Source organism: Adelges cooleyi, unplaced genomic scaffold (assembly GCF_023614345.1).
Source record: "Adelges cooleyi isolate 19-005CV unplaced genomic scaffold, UGA_ACOO_1.1 ACOO_flye_CR_arks_rails_tigmint_CR_PRNA_108, whole genome shotgun sequence".
Lineage (NCBI taxonomy): Eukaryota > Metazoa > Arthropoda > Insecta > Hemiptera > Adelgidae > Adelges > Adelges cooleyi.
In genome coordinates this window covers 17,505,274-17,526,548 of record NW_026095761.1, presented here as the reverse complement: position 1 = coordinate 17,526,548, position 21,275 = coordinate 17,505,274, and the positions used below count along the sequence as shown (strand labels likewise).

The 21,275-nt window shown below is 36.3% G+C and overlaps 2 protein-coding genes across 7 annotated transcripts in view; one reads left to right on the top strand and one right to left on the bottom strand.

The window, feature by feature from the left end:
* Positions 1–1,625: 1,625 nt before the first annotated feature.
* LOC126841872 (DNA-binding protein D-ETS-3-like) lies at positions 1,626–13,919 on the top strand. The gene is made up of 11 exons (XM_050578622.1): positions 1,626–1,787; positions 3,677–3,773; positions 3,845–3,910; positions 6,083–6,200; positions 6,955–7,073; positions 9,459–9,461; positions 11,538–11,666; positions 11,747–11,767; positions 11,971–12,158; positions 12,860–12,968; positions 13,564–13,919. The coding sequence occupies exons 1-11, from the start codon at positions 1,713–1,715 to the stop codon at positions 13,917–13,919; spliced, it is 1,281 nt and encodes a 426-aa protein (XP_050434579.1). The 5' UTR covers positions 1,626–1,712.
* Positions 13,920–15,589: 1,670 nt separating this feature from the next.
* Positions 15,590–21,275, bottom strand: part of LOC126839069 (tight junction protein ZO-2) — a 35,190-nt gene continuing 29,504 nt past the window's right edge. For 4 of the 6 annotated variants that reach the window (XM_050574035.1, XM_050574044.1, XM_050574055.1 and 1 more), the window contains 13 exons: positions 20,915–21,169; positions 20,650–20,850; positions 20,472–20,585; positions 20,335–20,398; positions 19,948–20,250; positions 19,568–19,862; positions 19,314–19,485; positions 18,702–19,174; positions 17,857–18,114; positions 17,474–17,728; positions 17,172–17,413; positions 16,639–16,885; positions 15,591–16,559 (listed from right to left, as the gene is read on the bottom strand). In XM_050574035.1, the coding sequence (XP_050429992.1) occupies positions 16,254–16,559; positions 16,639–16,885; positions 17,172–17,413; positions 17,474–17,728; positions 17,857–18,114; positions 18,702–19,174; positions 19,314–19,485; positions 19,568–19,862; positions 19,948–20,250; positions 20,335–20,398; positions 20,472–20,585; positions 20,650–20,850; positions 20,915–21,169 (3,185 nt within the window). In that variant the 3' untranslated portion in view covers positions 15,591–16,253. Of the gene's footprint in view, positions 16,560–16,638; positions 16,886–17,171; positions 17,414–17,473; positions 17,729–17,856; positions 18,115–18,701; positions 19,175–19,313; positions 19,486–19,567; positions 19,863–19,947; positions 20,251–20,334; positions 20,399–20,471; positions 20,586–20,649; positions 20,851–20,914; positions 21,170–21,275 lie in introns of all 6 variants that reach the window. The other 2 variants (XM_050574026.1, XM_050574018.1) reach the window with 2 other exon arrangements.

Below are 21,275 nucleotides of genomic sequence, written 5' to 3'. Positions count from 1 at the left end.
TACTCTCAGTCGTTGGCCGGTGGTTTTTTTCGACCGTCGCCAGAAGCTCAGGCCAGGCAGGGTCGACTCGGTGATTTTCGTCGGTTTCTCCTTCAGATTTCGCAATGATTTTCTTGGTTTTCGGCAGAACAAAAGCGACACGCGCCAATGACGGCACTGCGTTAAACGGCAGCTCAGCGAACAACCGCAGCCGGGTGGATTTTTCCCTGGCAATCAGCACGTTCGACATGGTAATGCCACAGCCAATACGCGGTACAGGTGTTCCCGTACTCCACGTAGTGTTATTGTGATTGAAGAGCCATTTTCTGACCGTTTCCTCTTCCATCCTCAGCAGATCCGAAGCGGAAAGGCCAGACGACACGACCACCGGAAGCTGCTTTTCGGGCATACCTGATAATTGGATTTTGACAACAAAATCCGACAACAACGTGTAGAATATAGAAAATAGCGTGTACAGTAGAAAGCGATGGCGAGTAAATGATAACAAAATATCGTATTTAAACAGCGAATTCGTGATAAGTTGATCAGTGATATCCGAGTAGAATCAACTTAGAACGACAATGTGCGAAAAACATGGTGTTTATCGGCGGTACCTGGACAACTGCCGGCGCGTATATCACCTTGACAACAGCTATGGCAAAATACGCATCTATCTCTTGTTACATCTTTTTCAAACTCCTTGGTTTTTAAATCATGAACAATTAAAATTTTTTACGAAAAATATATGCCCTATCGTTTACCTCGACTGTAAAAAAAAAAAAAAATGAAATGCAATACACCGCTTGCGCCTATAACTTTTACGGCACTGGGTTTAGCGTTTATATTATGGAAAACATTATACTTATATAATACCATCTAAAAGCGCTTACCAAAGAATCGAGCAAAAATAAAATCACAGTTATTCAAGTGTCAGGGTCCTAGAGTTCATTTTTAAGGGGGTTGGGAGTGAATATTGCCGACTTCCAAGGATGAATCTGCCGTCTGTGTAATTATCAATTACACATTCCTATAGTAATAATAATTGATTATATCTATCTTAAATGGTATATATGTATATATATATAATATAATCTACATAAGGTAAACTTTTTGCTGTTGCCTATCAGTGTGAAAAAGGTTGTAGTACAAAAAATACAATAGCCAGTAACGATAATTGTGAATCTTTTAAACATACATGAACATTATACATTTATTAAATGTAAGTATGAAATTAGCCGATTAAAGTCAAATAATAATAATGAAAAGTCAAACTTTACTCGCGGGGTGTACGATAGGCTTGTTCGATACGTTTGTCCAACATCTACTACTAGAACATTGTGGGAATAATTGTGTTTCTGTATTGTTTAACATTCGTGTGTACACAGTGAAGGTTGTGGATAAAGTGTTGTTGTGGGTGTTGCATCCGATTGGTCGACAATCTTACGCCTCTCCCTGGGCGACGGTCCCGCCTCATCCCTGCAGGGACCACCGGCGTTTCGCCAACGACTCTCAGCCAGCGCAGGCTGTACGCAAACGCAACCGCAGAAGGACGTCTGTTTTGGCTTGTCGTTTCACTCAGCAACCCGCCAGTGTACTTATTAACACTTCTTAAAACGACAGTATCAACTGTCGTCTGCCGAGGGTGAAATCTCAATAATAATATATATTAGGTATAACGTTGTGGTAGTAGTTTTTTTTGACAATAATTCGGGTCGACCGGTTTCGGTGCAATTATGATCAATAGCCCGTGCGAACAACAGGTGGACGAACCGTTAGACCATTCAAAAGAATTAGTCCTGTCCTCGTCCGTAGTAAGTACAATAATATTATAGTATTCTCGTCGTTTATAGTTTAACACAGCCGTAGAGTAATCCATTTAATCTGTATACGTATGGATTCCATAGAGTAGATGTGTCCTACCTAATGAAAGGGAACAAATTGAACGATTGAAATAGTACTCGGTCTGTTGTGAGCGCATCGCTTCTAAAAAAAAGATAATAATAATATTTTTTGGCGAAGGACGTTTTTTAATACCTACTGTATTGCCCGCGAGTTTTGCTCAGGTTTCAATTAGAAAGTATTGTACTTTAAACTACACATGCACTTTTTCGGCATAGTAGAACATTTTAAACGGTAAAACATTATTACCTTTTTATTTACACTCCCAAGGTCCATTTGTTCATCAATAGCCACTAAAGTGCAGCATTTTGGGCCTAGGAGAAAACACAGAGCCTATTAATAAACAATAGCAGTTCGGCTAATAGGTATACCTCGACTAATGAAAAAAAAAAAGTATTTTTTATAAATAAACCCTATATTATGAAGTGTTTTTGAATTAATAAATATTAAATTTAATAAAAATCTAATTAAAAATAGTTACAATTGTAAACTAGTAGATATTTTCAATAGTTTATATTGGTAAACATGATGTGCCTTCAAATGGACCGGACAATACCTAACTACAAAAATATAACATGACTATATTATTATTATTTACTTATTACATCGTCTCATGTTTCTACCCCTTTTACAGCTCATTTATAATTAGTATGACTATTTTTTTCGAAATTAATAACTTAACCGAAGCAGAAAAGAATAGATAAAAAATTGTACTTTTACATAAAATGTAACACCAATTTTCGTTTCAGTGAGATATTTATAGGATTTAATCTCATAGTGCATGTTTATAGATGTTCTGTTAAAATCATTTAAAGTGATTTTATTCATAATATTTTTCATGTTACAAATCAAATAATAGTTTATTATGGTTATCAGCAATATGTTGTATTTGATGTGTAAAATTGGTAACAATCAACAATACAAAAATTTGCTATTATTTACAGTCTAATAACGAAACATTTTTCATTGGTAAAATATGAAAACACAATAATGTGTAATAATCCTCTGAAATGTATATATTTTTTTTAATAGCGAGAACAGGCTGTTGTTTTAGATTAATATATTTTTAATCGACTGAAATGAGGTGTAATTTTCCGGTCTAAAACTGGTCTCGTACCAATACATAGTCATTATACCTAGATTTTATAAGTAAAAACAAAAACACCTGAAACGATTTAGATCAAAAAAAATTGTATACTTCACCACAGTCTGCGCCGGAAATGTCGTAAGTTCGGTGGAAATGAAGTTTCTCCTTACGGTCTCCCGTCGCTTATGTACAGAGCCGTTATTATTATTATTATTATTAATCACTTGCCGGGTTAAGCCCATTGGAAAAAGCAATGACTTTTCGACAAACCGAATTAGAAGCCGGAACAATATTTCGTGTTGGAAACCGAAGAAACTGCACTATATTAAACTGCACTGAACCCTCACCCTTGCCACAGCCGTCGCCGTTAATGCATTTTGCCACGGCGGTTTTCCCGTTTGAATTCATTTCCGGACGACCGTGTTTCCGCGGTTTGCTGCGACTATCAATATAGTCACACTGGAAAACCCAACACCTGAAGTCTGAAAACTTTGAAAAAATTCCTCTTAGAAATTTTGAGATGTACATTTTTTGTTTGTTTTGTCCCAAAAACGGTTCCCATTTGCACGTTCACCTAATGCGCGACCAGTAACAAATTGTCTAGGCTTTTACTAAAGGTAATCAAAAAAGTTTCCCTTCTCCCATAGTGTACTTAAAGAGTAGCTTCTGCCGTCTGATGTGTATAATATATATATCAATATTTCATTGCAGTTCAACAACCGGAATTCGTCGTACGCCGGACCCTTAGAGAACGGTATCGAAATCCACAAGCGAACAGCAGGAGCGTTCGACGTCCCACAGCAAACGGGTAAAGTCCTATGCGCACTTGACTAATATGAAAAAAATATAATTTTGTTTTTTTATAATTTGTGCACGCAGACAATGTGTACTTGCATTTGTCGAGCAAACCTATTAGCCAAAAGTTGGAAAACTGGAATCAAGACGGTAAGTAGTACCGTCAATCTTCATTTTCCATGCGAATAAAAGTTTTAATTGTAAACAAATTCGTTAATAACCAGAGTTGGACACTATTTGAATAATTTATTTATTTTTATAATGTTAGTATACACATTATGGTCCAAAAAGTCTATCTAGTTAGTATATGTTATGTTATGTTTGTCGTAAATTAATTGTTTTTATCATCTCAACGGTGTTAATATTTGTACGTATTCGATTTGAAAAGGGAAAAAGTATATTTTTTTGTGAAATTAATCTGGCAAAGATGTCTAAATAAAACATAGAACTTACAAAGTTACTTTGACCAAGGAACGCCGACGAAGATGTGAAGGACTACCTTTAAAGAGAAACGTAGTTACCCAACACAGTGTAGAGTGTTTTTTTAGCGGGGGGTAAATCGTTTAAAATTGTTTTTTACTATTAGTATTATTATTATTTTTATACTTTGATTTTTCGATTACACAAAATGACTTTGAACGCGAATCACTTTACAAACGTGACACATGACATGATCAGTAAGTAATTGAAGTACACTTTGAAGAACCTGTGCAATAATCTATATGGAATTAAAAACTGAAACGAGGCATATTTCCATTTCTGAGGCATCTTATTTTAATATCGGCATAGACTATTAGCATATATCAACGTCTTGTTGACATTTTCTCTGCTTTGCACGATGCCTTTGATTTTTTTCTACGTTAACTAAAAATATATTATATTTCAAATCGTTCCCAAAGAGTCATGTAGACTTACAAGATTCCCATATTATTGTTTTTGTAGAATATGTCTCCTGCACATTTTTAATAAAAACATTTTTTTTAAGAACATTAAACATCAATACAAAAACATTTCAAAGTAGCACCACAAAAAAACACATTGTAAAATTAATATCTTCTTCAACACACATCTTGTTAGAACGAAAAAAAAAACAAATATCATAGTCAAATAATAATTATTGTAGTTGCATTTTTACAAACACAAAGAAATTTTCGCCAAAATATATATTGAAGAAAACCCGTATATACCTATATAATTAAAAAATAGTCTTATTTAATTAAAAAAATGTAATAGCTATTGTACATTATTATATTTTTTTTACTGAAAACTTAGGCTTTTCTATTTGAGGGGAAAACAAATTTTATTTAGTTGAAAAAAATCTCATAATATTATGTTATACTATTTAAATTGATATTTCGGATAAAGCTACTTTTGAACCACATAGTTTGAGACCTTTATACAGTTTATTTAAAAATCTGCCTAAACGTGGAGATCATAGTAGTCAAATTTTAATAAATCTTTCTAAATATATAGTATTAAAATATTTTATTATATATATGACTTAAAACATTCGAAAGTATAATATAATATATTATTAACGCCTAAAGTACACATGTTGTATATGGGCGAATATAATCGTATGATAAAAGGATGAATGACAGAATGAATGTCTTTAATGGGCTATAATGATATGTGGACACGGTTAAAAATAAAGGGTGTAGATCCCCAAGTCCTTTCTATAGCAAAACTCAAACAAATCGGAATGCAACACCCTCAGAAAAACGGCCAGACGAATTTATTGTTCAGAAAACTGGATGCAGCTGTTACGTGGGGAAAAATACATTCTCTACAATTGTGTTTCTAAAATACATTTGATACTTGTTTTAAGTGATCACGTGAAGTCACTTGACTAAATGAGTTTATATTAAACATAGTTATTTAAAATACACGTTTTAATTATTTTATGGTTGCACAAACCAATGATGAGCTGTTATACAAAATTTGGAAAATTCAAAATCAAATAAAATATTATTTGAAATAAAAATATAGTTAATATTTTATTTTAACAAAACAAAAAATCATTCGATAAATTATTTCAAACAACAACAATCGACTGATATTTTTATTCGAATAAAAATGGTGTCCAAAAATATTATTTGAGGTTTATTCCAATAAACGTGGTTAGTGGTTAGTCTGTTAGTGGTTAGTTAAATAGTCTATTATTTTTTAATCTAATAAAAATTATTGAAATATTATTTTATTTAAATATGTATTGTATAAAAATGTCTAATACTCTGGTTACAAAAGTATAACATGACTATCCCTAATTATTTTACTTTTTTTTACATTACTAAATATGTGCGTTATTTACATTTTGCTTAGACCGCACTGTGTACCAGCAAAATCCCACGAAACCAGAAATAAGATCACCGGATTGCTGTGGTAGATCTAGTAGATACTTTACGGATCACTATTACCCACATTCTCCAACTAACTTCAGGTAAAAAACATAACTTAAAAAATAAAATGTCGAGAGTCCAGTCTAAACCTTGTTTTTGACATATTCAAGGCATTTGCTCTATTGATCAGTTGAAAACTAAATAGCTTTACGAAAGCATACATTACTACTAATTCACAACGGGGTCGGTTTTCTCAAGTTTCAATTTAAATATGTTACACAACATTATAATATTATTGCCATCACGCAATACGTGTGCTAATACACAAGTCACCGGAGAATCGGGATTACGTTTTCCTTTCGATTTTATTTACTTTTACACTCTTTTTTTTTTTTTAAGTCTATTGTAAAGCGTGGCCCCTCGTAAACAAATCATTGTAACTTTTAGATAACCACGGTGCTTTGTGTATTCGAGTATAATATAATGCGCTGTGTACACATCATTTGAAATAATTAAACCCGCAAACAGGGCATGCCCCCGCCATACGTTTCAATTTTTAATATAAAGGGTTAAACGGTATCTCGTCAGTAATAATAAGCTACTTGGACCCTTGCGCCGTTCAATTATTAACCTGATAATTATTTACAGGCCTCCCGTTTGTTGGCTTTTCAAAAGATTATTTAAAACCCGCTGCCCGCCGCGACCCTTCTCGTCCACCGCCGTTTACGCGGTGTAATCCTCTCGGCAGTCTCGCTCCCTTTCTGTTTTCATAAGTCATTATATTATAACAACGATCGTCTTACGACAGGTCACCCGGCAACACTGTGTAATACATTAATTTCAATTTTTTCTTAGAAGTATAACCACAAGAAACCTGTACTACGATTACTACGACCCGATGACTTACAAAAAAGATGCCGAATCCAAGTACTATGGCGACGCCAACGGAAACGCCACTAGGTACACGGGCCAAGGTAAGCGCTAGCTGTTTTACCAAAGTATTTAATACACTCTTGTTTTTGCTTAAGAATTGAGATTTTCTATTTCCAATTATAATTGCCCCTCCCAAACATTTGACCGTCTCAATAATGCCCACCAGGAAATTATGCTAAACAGGCTCACAAAAAAAAAAAAAAATAAAATAAAATACAATGAACTTGTAATGAACCTTAAATATCCAAAAAAAAAATACAAACTTAATAAAGTCAACAATATTAACATATTCGCGGTCTTTTTTGGGATTTATAATAGTAGTTCACAGATATTATATTATTATAATTTATTATATGATAAACTAGATTGCTAATTAGTGATAAGAATTGAAGTCAGCCATTTTTGTGGGATTATGTGTGTTATCTTTGCCCTGGCGTTATCACGAACCACCGCGGATTTATATATATATATATGGTTATTTACAGGTACAGATATAAAATATATACATATGTATCGACGGCTTATAATTGTTATGTGATAAGGTCCTAGTTGCAACAAAGATGGCGGAAAGTGTCAACTTCAATTTTCTCTATTGGGGCGACATGTACAGTTAGCAATCTAGTTTATTATAATATAATATTATCTGTGTAGTACTTAGTCGAATAATTCCTAACTTTGTTGTCTCGCCAGAAAACAATAATAGTTACTGTGCTCCACAGACATGTCCACAGAAATCAAAAGGATTCTATTTCTTATCGGTATGCCAATACACAGTGTACCCAACCTAGTTTTTTTATTTTCGGGACCCGGCCTAAACATTAATAATTGTACATTGATTTTGCGGGAAATTATTTATGATATTCATTTTTTTAATATTAATTATTCGGCGGGGGCGATGCGAAAATAATAATACAATATATTATTTTGCGCGTACGGTTTGACTGATAAAAAATTCTAGTCACGGCCACCGCGGCAGCCCTTCATCGATACACGCTGGCGTTATTATAACAATGAGGAAAATCTAAAAAAACTAATTGAATATAAATATAAGATGTGCCCGACGGCGGTTACATTGTGTGTGTTATCAGATGTAAATCCAGGCCAGGCGACAAAAGTAAAATAAAAACACATTCGAGACACGTACACCGGTACTGATTTGCCACCAATATTCAACGAAAACAAGAGGTTCAATTTTCACCTATAATCATTATATTTCCTCCTTGGCCCGGAAGCAAAAAAAAAAAAAAAATAATAACACCAGCGCTGAGGATTTTTTTTTTTTGCATTATATTATACTATGTGTACTATATTATAAACCTGGACGACGATATAGCGCCGACTATTGATTAGTTAGTACACCATGATAATAATATGAGAAACCGAAAAATAAACACATAGCCCGAATGGTGATGGTTGGGTTAGCCAACCTATACTCGCGGGGAATTAAGTTTAATAGTAATTACAAGAGCCGGCCGTAATAATAATACCTTAACTATTGGACAGATATTATTATTATTATTATATTGACTTAGTGCCGCATGTAAGCCTCGTGTGTCCGACAACAAAATACTTACAGTTATTACTCAGCCAATGAAATGAGTTTCACATTTCTTCGACGGGCTGTTCTCCGCCTCTTGTCAGCAAGTCGTCGTCGTTTGGTAAATATTGGACAAAGGCGACGTTGAGAATCTAAACAATTATCGATAAAACAGTAATATCGTTTTGTAACAGCCAAGTATAATATAATATATTAGCCGGTTTGATTTACAAAAATTACTAACATTGTCTTTTATCGTTAAAGTATAGATAGTTTAACGCTTGAGACTTTAAAAAAATTCCTCAGGCTAAATTTAAACTAAAAATTAATATTTTACAAATTAAATCCACCCATTAAATGGTAATAAATTAGGCAAAATGATTAAGTTTTCGTTAAAAAATAAAAGTTCCTAGAAAAATAGCTTTTTGTATCTCCTGAAAAAAACCAAAATTTGAAATCGGGCCCTTGTTCTAATAAGCGTCTCAATTGAATACACCATATACTCTAAACATTAAACATCATGATATATTTTTAAAATAAGTATCGATACAGCAATTGGGTGTTCCAAAGTATTTCAATGTGATGTATGATGTTTTCATTAGACATTAATTGAGTAATAAATCGAGCCTTAGGTACTTCTTATTAGACCAGCTGTATTTCAAGTCAGTCCTTTTTATGTGATATTATAAAATAATGTTTGATCAACAAGAGCCAAATTGATAAACGGATGAAAAATTAATTTCCAACACAATCTTCCTAGACCAAAGCTAAACTACATTGGATTTAGACCGTTAGATGTAACGTCAAGGGATGTAAAGCGATCGCGCCACCTCCCCTTAAACTATTAATATTATTTATATTACATATTTCCCCCCCCCCCTGAGTTAAGGTGGTTCAGAGACGCTCTTGTGTAAAATGTCGGAAGTGCTTGAGCATATTTTTTAAGTTTTATCATCATGGATGATTGGATTAGATAGAATCTGAAGCCCATACATGTTGTTATACCGTGGGGGAGGCTCAACATCCTCGTTTCCTATCACTTACAAGTGCCCTCCTAGTCTTATACACACAGGCGTGTATTAATTTCCTTCTTGAATCATAATATTATAACGTCTCCAATGTTCGTCATCGACACGGGTCGTTGGTTAACCAAATAGATAGTGCGAGGCGGTCACGGATGTCGTGTGCTGTGAGTGTATTATGATATATTATATCAAGTGGCTAATTTAATATATTATATTATTATCGAGCTGCCGGCCGGCCATTGAACACCACAGTGTAGAGTGTCGTTAACGCCGTGTCAAAACGGTAGTCCGTGTCTAATGGGATTTTTGAAAAATCAAAATATACTCTGCTAAGTCGATATGAACGCGAAACATAAACACAGGCATTTGAGCATGCGGTTTGCCGACCTCGACTAATCGTCGCCCTTTGTCGCTCCGGCCACCCTTTATTATATTGCCACCCCTTATCAGTATCAGTATTATTATTTACAACGGTATTGCGATAATGACTGCCTTGTTGACGATACATGAATTATTATTATCACGGGCTCTATTCGTTAAGGGGCCATTATTGTCGGCTGATTTTTTTTTTTTTTGCGTTCAGTCTTTTCTGCTGAAACGTTTGGCTTTTGAATAATGTAACGGACACGGGTTTTTTTTTCGGGAATCGACGAGGGGGAAACGGGAACCGTGCACGGCTATTCCCGAGGGCATCGCAAGAGGAGAGAGGGTGTGAGAAGGAAGAGGGACAAAACGGCAAATCCCACTGCTTTCGCTAATAGCTCTTTAAGTAACACTATCTGTAATGCGCGTTTCCAAGACGTGGACAGCACAAATCGGCACACGAGTTTATACTGTTAAGCTAATTACACTATAGGAGGCGAAAGGGACGTTTTAAATTGTGCTATCTATACTCAACACAAACCGAACAGTGGAAAAGGGCCAAGTTAGCCTATCAAAGTATAGTGACATCTACATTGTGGCCAAGTCTGTTATTTCTTTAGTTCATATTATACTCACTTCACGCCTATACTTTCACGAGCAACACTGCTCTTTCATTTGTATTCCTTAGCGCTTAATACCGTATAAAAATAATAAACTCTGGAGAGAAAAATGTGAATTTCGACCCTTGTCTACATTATGTATAGCGTGTATACTTTTACATAGGACCGTGCGACGTACGGTGTAAATGATTATAAATTATACAAGAGACGAGAAAATTAAAGTAAGAGATTTTTGTAATAATTAGAAAAAAACACCGTCTACATTGATCACAATACCATCATCATCATCGCATGGTAATAATATAATAATATCATAACGATTATAATTAAGAACCGGCGTTTGTGTGTATAAAAACGGCGTGCACGAGCGGGTACGTAGATTTGAAAATTAATTTTGCAACAAAAAAAAAAACAAAGGGTCGTCGGCCTTGTACGGTTGGCGTGTGTACGAAAAAGTAAGTATAAATAATTAAAAAAATAAAAACTCGAGTTAACGGAAGGAGTTTGCCCAAAATACCTAATAATAATAATATATAAATTAATTGACGGAATATGATTTTTTTAAATAATAATTATCATTATTATTATACTATAAAACAGTCGACGACGGCTCGCTCGTTAGACGTTCAGGAGGCGGTTAGACAATAATTAACTACAATTTGTTGTTATTGTTATTATTAACTTGTATAAGACGAGCACGTGCACATGTCGCGCGCGCATTGGAAGACGTTTAGAGCGTTTAAGATTAATCGCCTTTTTTGATAATTAACCGAAAAATGATGTTCGTCCGGAGGTGTTTGGTAAAAGAATAAACGGCCGGCTCGTTAATATTAATTAACGCTACGGATCGTGTTATATTTTAAGAAAGGCCCAGCAAGCGTACGGCGTTTTTGATAATCCGCGGATTACAAGCGAGTTTTAAAAACATTTTTTTTAGAAAGAAACAATCCTTGTTTGCAGGTTCGCCGTTGTTTTTTAGCAAGTCCGACGTTTTTAACTACCACACGACGCATATGCGCATCCAACAGTCGCCTCAGCCGCCGCCGCCGCCGCCGCCGCCTCCGGCCAAAGACATCAACGAAGGCACGTGCGCCTTATATTGTGTTAACGTCGTATACAGGGTGTATCAAAAAGAATGGTGGGATTTCAAACGGCCGTAGGTTGTGAAGTATCGGACCTACGGCGCTCTGGTAGGACTTAAACGAAAGAGGGAGTTGTCGAGTTTCGGACGACTGCCACTAGATGTTCCATAGTCCTACAAGCCCTACCAGAGCGCCGTAGGTCCAATACTTCACAACCTACAGCCGTTTGAAACCCCGTCATTCTTTTTGATACACCCTGTATTTCGCGCAATATAACCGTGTACCTTGTGTGTGTGTTTGTACAGGAGGAGTCCAGGCGGACCACACGGACCCGCCCGTCGGAGGATACGCCGGCGGTTCGTCGACGCAGCAGCCTCAACGTCGGGGCGCGCTACAGCTCTGGCAGTTTCTGGTCACGCTGTTGGACGACCCCAACAACTCGTCTTGCATAGTGTGGACCGGCCGGGGCATGGAGTTCAAGCTGGTCGAACCGGAAGAGGTATGGATATCCTAGGAAGTTACAACAGTTAAACAATTTTAGCCCCATGTGGAAGTTAAAAAAAAATTCTGTATATGTCTAAAAAGCCCTATAAGTGAGTTACAAACTTGGCCAGAGGGGAGAGGCTAACTACACTTTTATTTAATTTAAAAAAAATAATACCAGTTTGTGCAATAATGTTAATAACATTTCTGTGTCATATTTCACGTCTCAACCTAATCTTGTAAAAATTATTTCTATTACCGCAAAAACAACGCAAGTCAAATAATGTGTTACTTATATCAATTTAGTGAATATGGTCAAGTTAGAATATTTAAACGGATCATCAATATTGGAAATCAAGTGTATAAGTGCAAATAGAATTGAATTTCTGGAGTAATGAAGATTTTTGTGGTTAGTGTAAAATTTCAATATTGATTATGACTTGTGTCGTTTTTGAAATAACCCATTCAATTATCATTTACAATATTGAAGCTATGCAAATGTGCGAGTAAAACATATTATGCTTGCTTTATTGTAAAAACAACCTAGCTGATATCAAAGTTGGTATTTGCTCTGAAATAGTATTGTAATTTCTATATTTTAAACCAACATAATACTATGTTTTGTATACAAAAATTCTATGTGAATAATTACACTCTTCTATTCTAATGGCATTTTAAAAATGTAAAAAAAATTGTTATCAATCGTTTGCTGCGTAGGTGGCTAGGAGATGGGGACTACAAAAGAACAGACCGGCCATGAACTACGACAAGCTGAGCAGGTCGCTCCGGTACTACTACGAGAAAGGCATCATGCAAAAAGTCGCCGGTGAGTAAAGTGCAACGTTTTTAGAATGCAAATACTTTATGTTTCAATATTCAAGCTGCCCTGTATTTAGGGGCCGTTACAGCTGCACCGTGTACTTAAAAATTCGGTCGACATTTTACGTTTGAGATTTGGCCATTGCAATTATTTATTACTTGTAGATTATTTAATAATAATATAATATTATACTTCATAATAACTATCAACTCTAATCTGCATGACAATAGTAATTTTCGCGGATTACAAATCCAAGACACGATAATAAAAACGAGGAAGACTTTTTCAATAATAATAATAACAACAACAACAAAAACAATAACAATAAAGCTCGAGGCGATGTGCATGCGCACCATTTGTTTAGGATTCGTGTTATAAGTTTATTATGTGTTTCGGGCAAACACAGTAAGTTAGTATAAATGCCGGCCTTGCGCTACATATTATACTTGTGTGCAGTGTGTGTGTGAGAAAGACGACGGGTAGAGAGAAATAGTTAATCAAGTGTTTATAGTGCGTACAATATGTGTACATACCCCCACTCGATATTTGTTGTTTGCGTACGTATCAACATAACGCAGTGTGTTGAATTATTGTTTGCCAGGCGAGCGGTACGTTTACAAATTTGTTTGCGACCCCGAGGCGCTGTTCAACATGGCGGCCACGTACGATTACGCCGTCTCCGGTACGTCCGGCCCCTCGGCCGCCGCCGCCGGTACAACTGCCGCGCCGCCGATGGCGCATCACCAACATCACCATCAACACCAACTGGCCACCAGGTACGCGGCGGCCGCGGCCGCTGCTGCTGCGGCCGCCGCCGCGGCCAACATGCACCATCATCATCATCATCACCACCACCAGGCGGCCGCGGCCGCCGGTCCCGCGTACGACTGCGTCGACGACGGCGGCTACTACAACGGTGGCACTTGCAAAACGACTGCGTTACACGCAGTTGCGTAAACATTGTTTTGAGTTAACCAAATTTGACCTTTTTTTCAAATCAAGAACAAATATTTTATTTTTTTTGTTAAGTATGAAGGCGATTTAATGATAATTTGGGCCATTTAAAATGTTATAATTAGGTAAATAAAAAAAAACTCATTAAATTCACATTTGAAAATAATTTGTCAGGTCTGAAGTAACTTTTAAAAATATTCAGCAAATTGTTTTGTGCAGAATAAAAAAAAAAAATACTTTTTATTAGGTATGCGTTAGTTAAACTGTTATCTAAATCCACAATAGTGTTCCAAATTACCGCCACTCTTATTCAGTTCTAAACCAACTTATAAACTTAAAGTTTTATTAGCAGAAAATGTAAATAAAAAAAATAAAAAAAATTGTATATTGTCTATTTTCAGTCAGAAATGTTTGCAGTACAATTTTTGTGGATAAATAAACTTTTAAATAAAACTTTCAACAATTTCAATCTATTTTGAATTATTGTAATATATTCTTATAAAGTAGACATTTGTTTTTAAACTATTAGCGCCATTTGTAAAAATCAAAAACGATAACTTGTATATATAACTCTGATGACTTTCTTGGGATTGCATACAACCCTTCCAAATTTTTATTTTTTTTGTAACCTAATTCATTACAATAATTATTGTTACTGTTAGTTTTTGTAAACGTCGAGTACCTGTTTTAATTAATTACTATTAGGTTAGGTTAGGTTGTTCTTCTTTATTTTAATAATACACTATTTTCTGGTTGTCGATAAATAATTTCCTCTTTTCACTTTTATTGTTCATAATAATAATATTGTCTGTTGTTTTGAAACTCTTAATTTTTTATTTTTAACATTAAACGTGTATAAATACTTGTCGTAAACCGATACGACAGTTTTTTAAAATTATTTTATAATATATTTAATTATATTTCTATCTACCAAACCGAGTCATATTCTTAGCATAATTATTTGTTGATCGTTTGTAGGCAATTAAAATCACTATTTGTTGTTTTGTTTTTGTATACATTTTTTTTTTTATCCGACAACTATTTTATCGGCAAAATAATTACAAGTAAATTATAATTTAATATCGTTACAACGTACTATTATTATTATATCTAGTCATTTTATTTGTTTACGGTTTGTACTAATCACTATGGTAGTCGATAGTACGTTTAGCCGAGTTACGAGAACATATTTCGTAGTCGGCGTACTGAATAGATAATATTATATTATTATAGTCTCATCGTGCCAATAAATAATTTATATTGTTAAAAATACCTATAAGACTTGTATGTACACATTTTTTGTTTTGTACATGTGCAATAAATATAACTATTAAATTTTAATCGACGGATAATTTTGGTCCGCTCATAAGACGATTATTTCAAAACGGTATTTACAACAATCAAATGTTCTAATAACATAAGTAGTTATATATATATATATATATTTGTGAAAGTATACAATCATATTTTAACATCTCTTAAAATAATTTATATATGTAAAAAAAAACTTAATTTAAAATAGAAGCTATTAAGTATTCATTTTTTTTTTCATAGATAAAATAATAATAATATAATATATATATATATATATTATTATAACATTAAAAAAAAAAAAAACGTTAAAATTTATAACTTAAAATAATAATAATAATAATACATTTTAAAAACGACAGATTAAAATCATCACAAAATATAATAATTATATTTTTTTAATTAAATAACGTCCGTTTCTCAGGAATAAGTAAAAAATTAAAAAAACAACTTTTATCTTCGATGGGCAAGACGTTCAAAAAAAAAAAAAAAAATAAGGCACAATATTTTGTCGTACGTATTCAACAAAGAATAATAATAAAAAAAAAAAAATGTATAGTTTGATCTTCTTAATATATACTAATAAGTAATAACAGTTGATCACTTCATTTCCACACTCGGACGTCGTAACAACGACATCGATGAAGCGTCTCATATTTAAAAATTCAGACTTGCGTTGCTCGTTAAATTCACATTAATTACAAACATTGTTTTCTATTCTAAATATTGATCGATCGCACCAAACACATTTTTTGTCCATGAACATATTATTATATGTAAAACACAATTATAAAATTGTTAGACACCCAACAATTAATAAAACAAATAATAATAAACAAATAACCGTCAATCAGTCCGTCGAATACAAAAACAAATTTATGAACATGATTATAAATATTAATAATAATTATTTATAAATACTATAATTTACGGATTTGTGTACAAATTTACGGAGAGAAAGAGGACACCCCGTCGAGCCGGATCGGGTTCTTCCAAAAACTAGAACCTGACCGGATACTGTCGTTGTCACCGCAGAGCGTCGACGTTGTAATGGCCGTTGCCGTTGGTCATGCGGTGGTCGCCCGACGCCGGCTTTTTGTACAGTTCGAACGCGCTGCCGCGCTGATCCCTGTGCTGGGTCAGGTCCAACGCGTTGGGATCCCTGTGGTGTTGTTTGTAGTACATCGAGTGATTGCGTTCCATTTGCTGCGACGAATGTTGGCCGCTGCCGCCGCGGCGCTCGTAACCTCTGTCCAAGCTGCTGCCGTGACCGGAATCGGCTGTGTTTACGTCCGTCGATTCTGACGAATACTTGCTCGGCGACGACGGCATCTGAAAGCGATTTTACACGTTAAAACGTTGCGGGTTAATAATTTTTTTTCCTCTCAATAATAACGCCTCGACGACTCACCCCGTTGGACATGTGCGACGAATATGTACTGTCGGCTATGCTGAAGGACTTTGAGTGTTGGAAATTGTTCGCCGGCGGCGCCGGTTGGTAGTACTGTTGTTGTTGTTGCTGTTGCACGGGCGGTCGGTAGTTTTTAGGTTTTGGAGGCGGTACGGGTTTGTACGATTGTTGAGGTGGTGATTTTGGAAGAGGAAGAGGTTTACTAGTGGCGTACTCAACGATACCTCCGTTTGTACCGCCAGGAGGTCTACAAAAAAAAAAAAAAAAAAATCGGTACTATTAATTACAAGGCTAACACAACGGTCAGACGACTAGTTGCACTAGGCTACAACAACAATATCGTCATACTATCTACGGGTAAGTACGGTGTTTAAACTATAAATCTTTCGGACAAATAAAAAAGATCATTTAACGGATCTATGACATTTAAAGTCCTATAAAACTGCGGTACGTTCATTTGTGTCGTAACCCTATAAAACGTCCAACGTGAATATATAGGCAATTATTGATGAGAAAAAAAAAAACATAATTACCTGTACTTAGGGTAGTCGGACATTTTGGTGTCGACGGGTTGTTGCGTGGATCTTGTGAATCTATACGGATCGTGATGACCTCTGCCCAACGTGTTGTTGCTGCCCGTTTTCAGGTCGTCCTGAGAGTTTGAAACTAAATTCGAAGTCAAATTACCGCTACCGTTGTTGCCACCACCGTTCATGCGGACACCGTAACTGTCATACGACGAGACGCTATCGTAACTGTTGTGCATGTCGTACAACTGTAAAATAAAATAAACTGTTAAAAAAGAACAACAATTATTAGTAATACAATATCGTACTTGTTTGCTAGTGCTGGTGTGGGTACGCTGATGGTGAGGAGTGGCGTTAATGTAATTAGGATTATCGTCGACGCCGTTCGGACTGAAAAGCCTGTCGGTGGCCGATCTCTGACCGTTGACGCGATTCACGCCCATCGGCTTTGTGTTCCTGTCCACCCGCGGCGGTAGATCCGGCGCCCCGTTGCCGTTTACCATCAACGTCGTATGGGTCGGCGGCCCGGCCATGCGCAACGGTTGTGGCGGCTCGTAACTCGCCTGTAAATTTTATATTTCAATTTTAACAATGTAAACATACAGTAGAAATATATATATATATATTGTAATATTATTGTGTACACGCACAAATGTATCGTTAACAAATAATAATTATTGAGAATTTGGACCTGTTTAAATACCGATGGCGTGTACGGCGGCGGTGGATTGTAATTGGGTATGGCCGAATCGTCTTGCGTGGTGATGCTCGGATCGCTGGAACTCTTCACCAGCCTGGAGCCCACCGTCGTCGGACTGGTCGCCGAATTCGACGTGGGAGACGCCAAGGTGGTGTTGCTCGTCTCCATGTCGCTTTCAGGAGATGAAGCGTACGACAGGCGCAGGGAGGTCATCGGAAATAGCAAGTCATCGGACAGGTTTTCTTCGGGCTAAACACCACACGCGTAACGCATGCCACAAAACACACAAAAAAACAACAACATGTTAGAAACTCACAAAACACAACAACAAGCTTATTATATTATACTAAATGCTGCCACAATCAAATTGACGGTTATCGGATAAACATATAAATACATAAAAAATGTAATACAGATTAGCGATCATATACAAACTGAACAGAATAACGAGAAAAAAAAAATCATGCGATAAAGAAACAAAAACCTCAACACAAATGAAAAGAAATTAAACATAATATTATGTAGTTATTTACTGTTACAATTTTCAGGAAAAACTAATGTTATCATCATGCTTTTGTTTTAATTTGAATATATATATATATACATATAATTACAATAATAATTGTTAGTGAATTTTTAGATATAACCGAAAAAGTCGTTCGGTTTACCGTCAAAGTCGTCGACGTTGTTAGAGATAACATAAGGGTTACACAACGGATACGACATGGGAAGTAAATAAAGATCGGACAGGAAATCGACGGTCTGCAAAAACGATGGTAATTTATGCTTTTCATTATCGAAATCAAGTGGTTGTAAAATTTTACTACTAAAAATACCTTAGTCTCGCTGACCCAAGTCGGGGAGCTTTGGTGTTTGTCGATGAGCTCCCTGAGCTTACGATACCAAGCGTCGCCTCCGTTCAACGTCAGCGATGAAGTGAAAACGTGCGACCAGGCTTTCTCCAATTTCTGACACTGTTCCAACAACTTTTTACTGCTCTTGTGAGCGGTTCTAAACGAGAAAAAAAAAAACCAATTACAAAAATACACAACACTGTGAAATGTATAAAAACGGATATATATATATATATACTTTGGTAGACCGGCACGGAGTTCTTTTACTATTTGCTTGTTGTCGGCGCGCAACATGATTACAATCGGATAAAACTGAGCGTAGTTCAAACGGTCCACTGCGTTGGGAGTGACGTCCAACAATGCGTGTTTGCCCCGATCCATGATATCGCGTATGGCGCTCAGTCGAATTATGCCGCTGATTTTCTTGGCGCCGTCCGTAGTGTTATTTTCAAGTTCTATAAAATTAAAAAAAAACAATACATTTATTGTGTTAAATCAAAACTTGAAAACCACCGTGTCTTCGGTCAGGAAATGTTGACGCCGATATCGTACAATATATATATATATATAAAAAAAAAAAACAATCGTGCTTACGAGGCGATAAGAATTTATCAGGAAAGTCCTTGGTAAGTTTTTCCCTCGCTATATCCGATATGGGTCCGAACAAAACCACCGGTCGTACGAATCCCGTATGGTTCAACGCCACTTTCTCGTAAGCCGGGAATTTGCTTATGCTATCGCCAAACACTACGTCGTCCCAATTTTCCTTGAAAAAAAAAAAAAATATGAAAATTAAAATTACAATAACACTTTTGATAACTTTTTTTTTTTTATATAATTTCTACTACCTTGCTCAGAGATTTCGATCTTCGATGGTTGTGTTTCCGGCGTCTGAAGAAACCGCCTTTGTTCTCGGAGGCGTTCATTTCTTTTTTCGTAGCGTTAAACTGAGCCGTAGCGAGTTCTTCGGCTCGGGCTTTGTTCGGAATTATTCCCTTTTGCACTTCTTGATTGTTTCTGCCGATACGGAACACTTGCCACGATCCGACCACGCCGTTGTGCAAAGTGTCCATCACGTGGAAAACGTCGCCCTTGCAAAAGCTCATTTCACCTTTATTGGGTTGTTCGTAGTCAAAGTGCGTTCTAAAAGCGAGAAACGCCACATTTATGTTGTAGAAAAACAGATTTTTGAAAAACAATAATTATAACAACAAGCAGCGGTTATTACTTGATGTGGAACGAATCGCCACGCTGATTGGTCATTATTTGTTCGTATTGGTCGCGACGGTGTTGTACGATTAAATGAATTTGATCCTGAAGACTCAACAAAAACAGAACGGCCTCTTCGCGAGTAACCCCTTTCATGTCCATATCGTTGACTTTGAGTATTTTATCGCCGGGCTGAAGGCCTTGGGTGAACGCAGGACTTCCCGGCTGTACCGCCGTCACGAATATACCGACTTCGTTGCCGCCGGTCAGTCGGATGCCGACCGATCCTTCTTTTTGGAACGTAATGAACCTGGGGTCGGGCCTGTAGTAGTAGCAAACCGATTATTTTTCTCTATTAATAATTATTGTGAAAAATAAATTTAAAAAAAAAACACCACTTTCTTACTTTAAATGTTTAGATCTTTGAGGTAACGTGTCTTCGTAAAATTGTCTAGTCGTACTGTAATAGTCTGTAAAAAACAATTTTGCAATGCAAATAACAATTAATAGTTGGGAAAATGTAAAAATATATTATTATCGTACCTTCGGGTCTTGGAGGTGGCGGCCGAGGAGGTTCAGAATGGTCTTCAGCACCACTCCTACTACGGCCATGGCTGTACGTAGGTCCCATATCGCCGTTGTGTAACGTATTGTTTACTATTGAAATAAATCAACATGTACATTTTGTTTTGACAAGCATTTCTAATAGCTAAAAAATTACTCGAAGCGTTGTTGTCCATAGCCGACGTTGGCCTGTCTAATTGGCTTAAGGAAACCGAATCCAACAGCGGATTACGAGATCTACCTCGAGGCGCCAAGTTGCTTTTGGCTTCTTCCAGCATCCCTCTGCTCGGCGGTTGCACGTACAGGTTTTGAGACGGATACGCCGATCCGTTGACTCCTTCCATGTAATTGTTGTTTTCTGCGAAACGTTCAAATGTGTGTAAAGCATGTTATCGGGTAAGCCGACAAGGCGGTTCCATTACCTTTGGTCTGTAAGGACGTTGGTTCAGACGAGCCGGAATAATGTAGACTGCCGTTGGCCGTACCCTCTCTGCGCACCGTCAAACTCAACTTGTCCTTGGCCGACTCGATCAATCTGCGGGCTTCTTTCAGCGTCATGCCGTCGGTCACCGAGTGATTGTTGATCTTCAACAGGACGTCACCTTCTTGCACACTGTTGTCGGTGCCTTTGGTGCCGTCTTTAATGTATATTCTACTGCCCAGCACTAGGCCAAAATCTACAAAGGACAGAACACAAATATTATTACTATCGATCGATACCGGTAATACGTTAGGGGTTGGGTTAGGTTAGGTTAGGTTAGGTTAGGGGTACGCCGCCACACG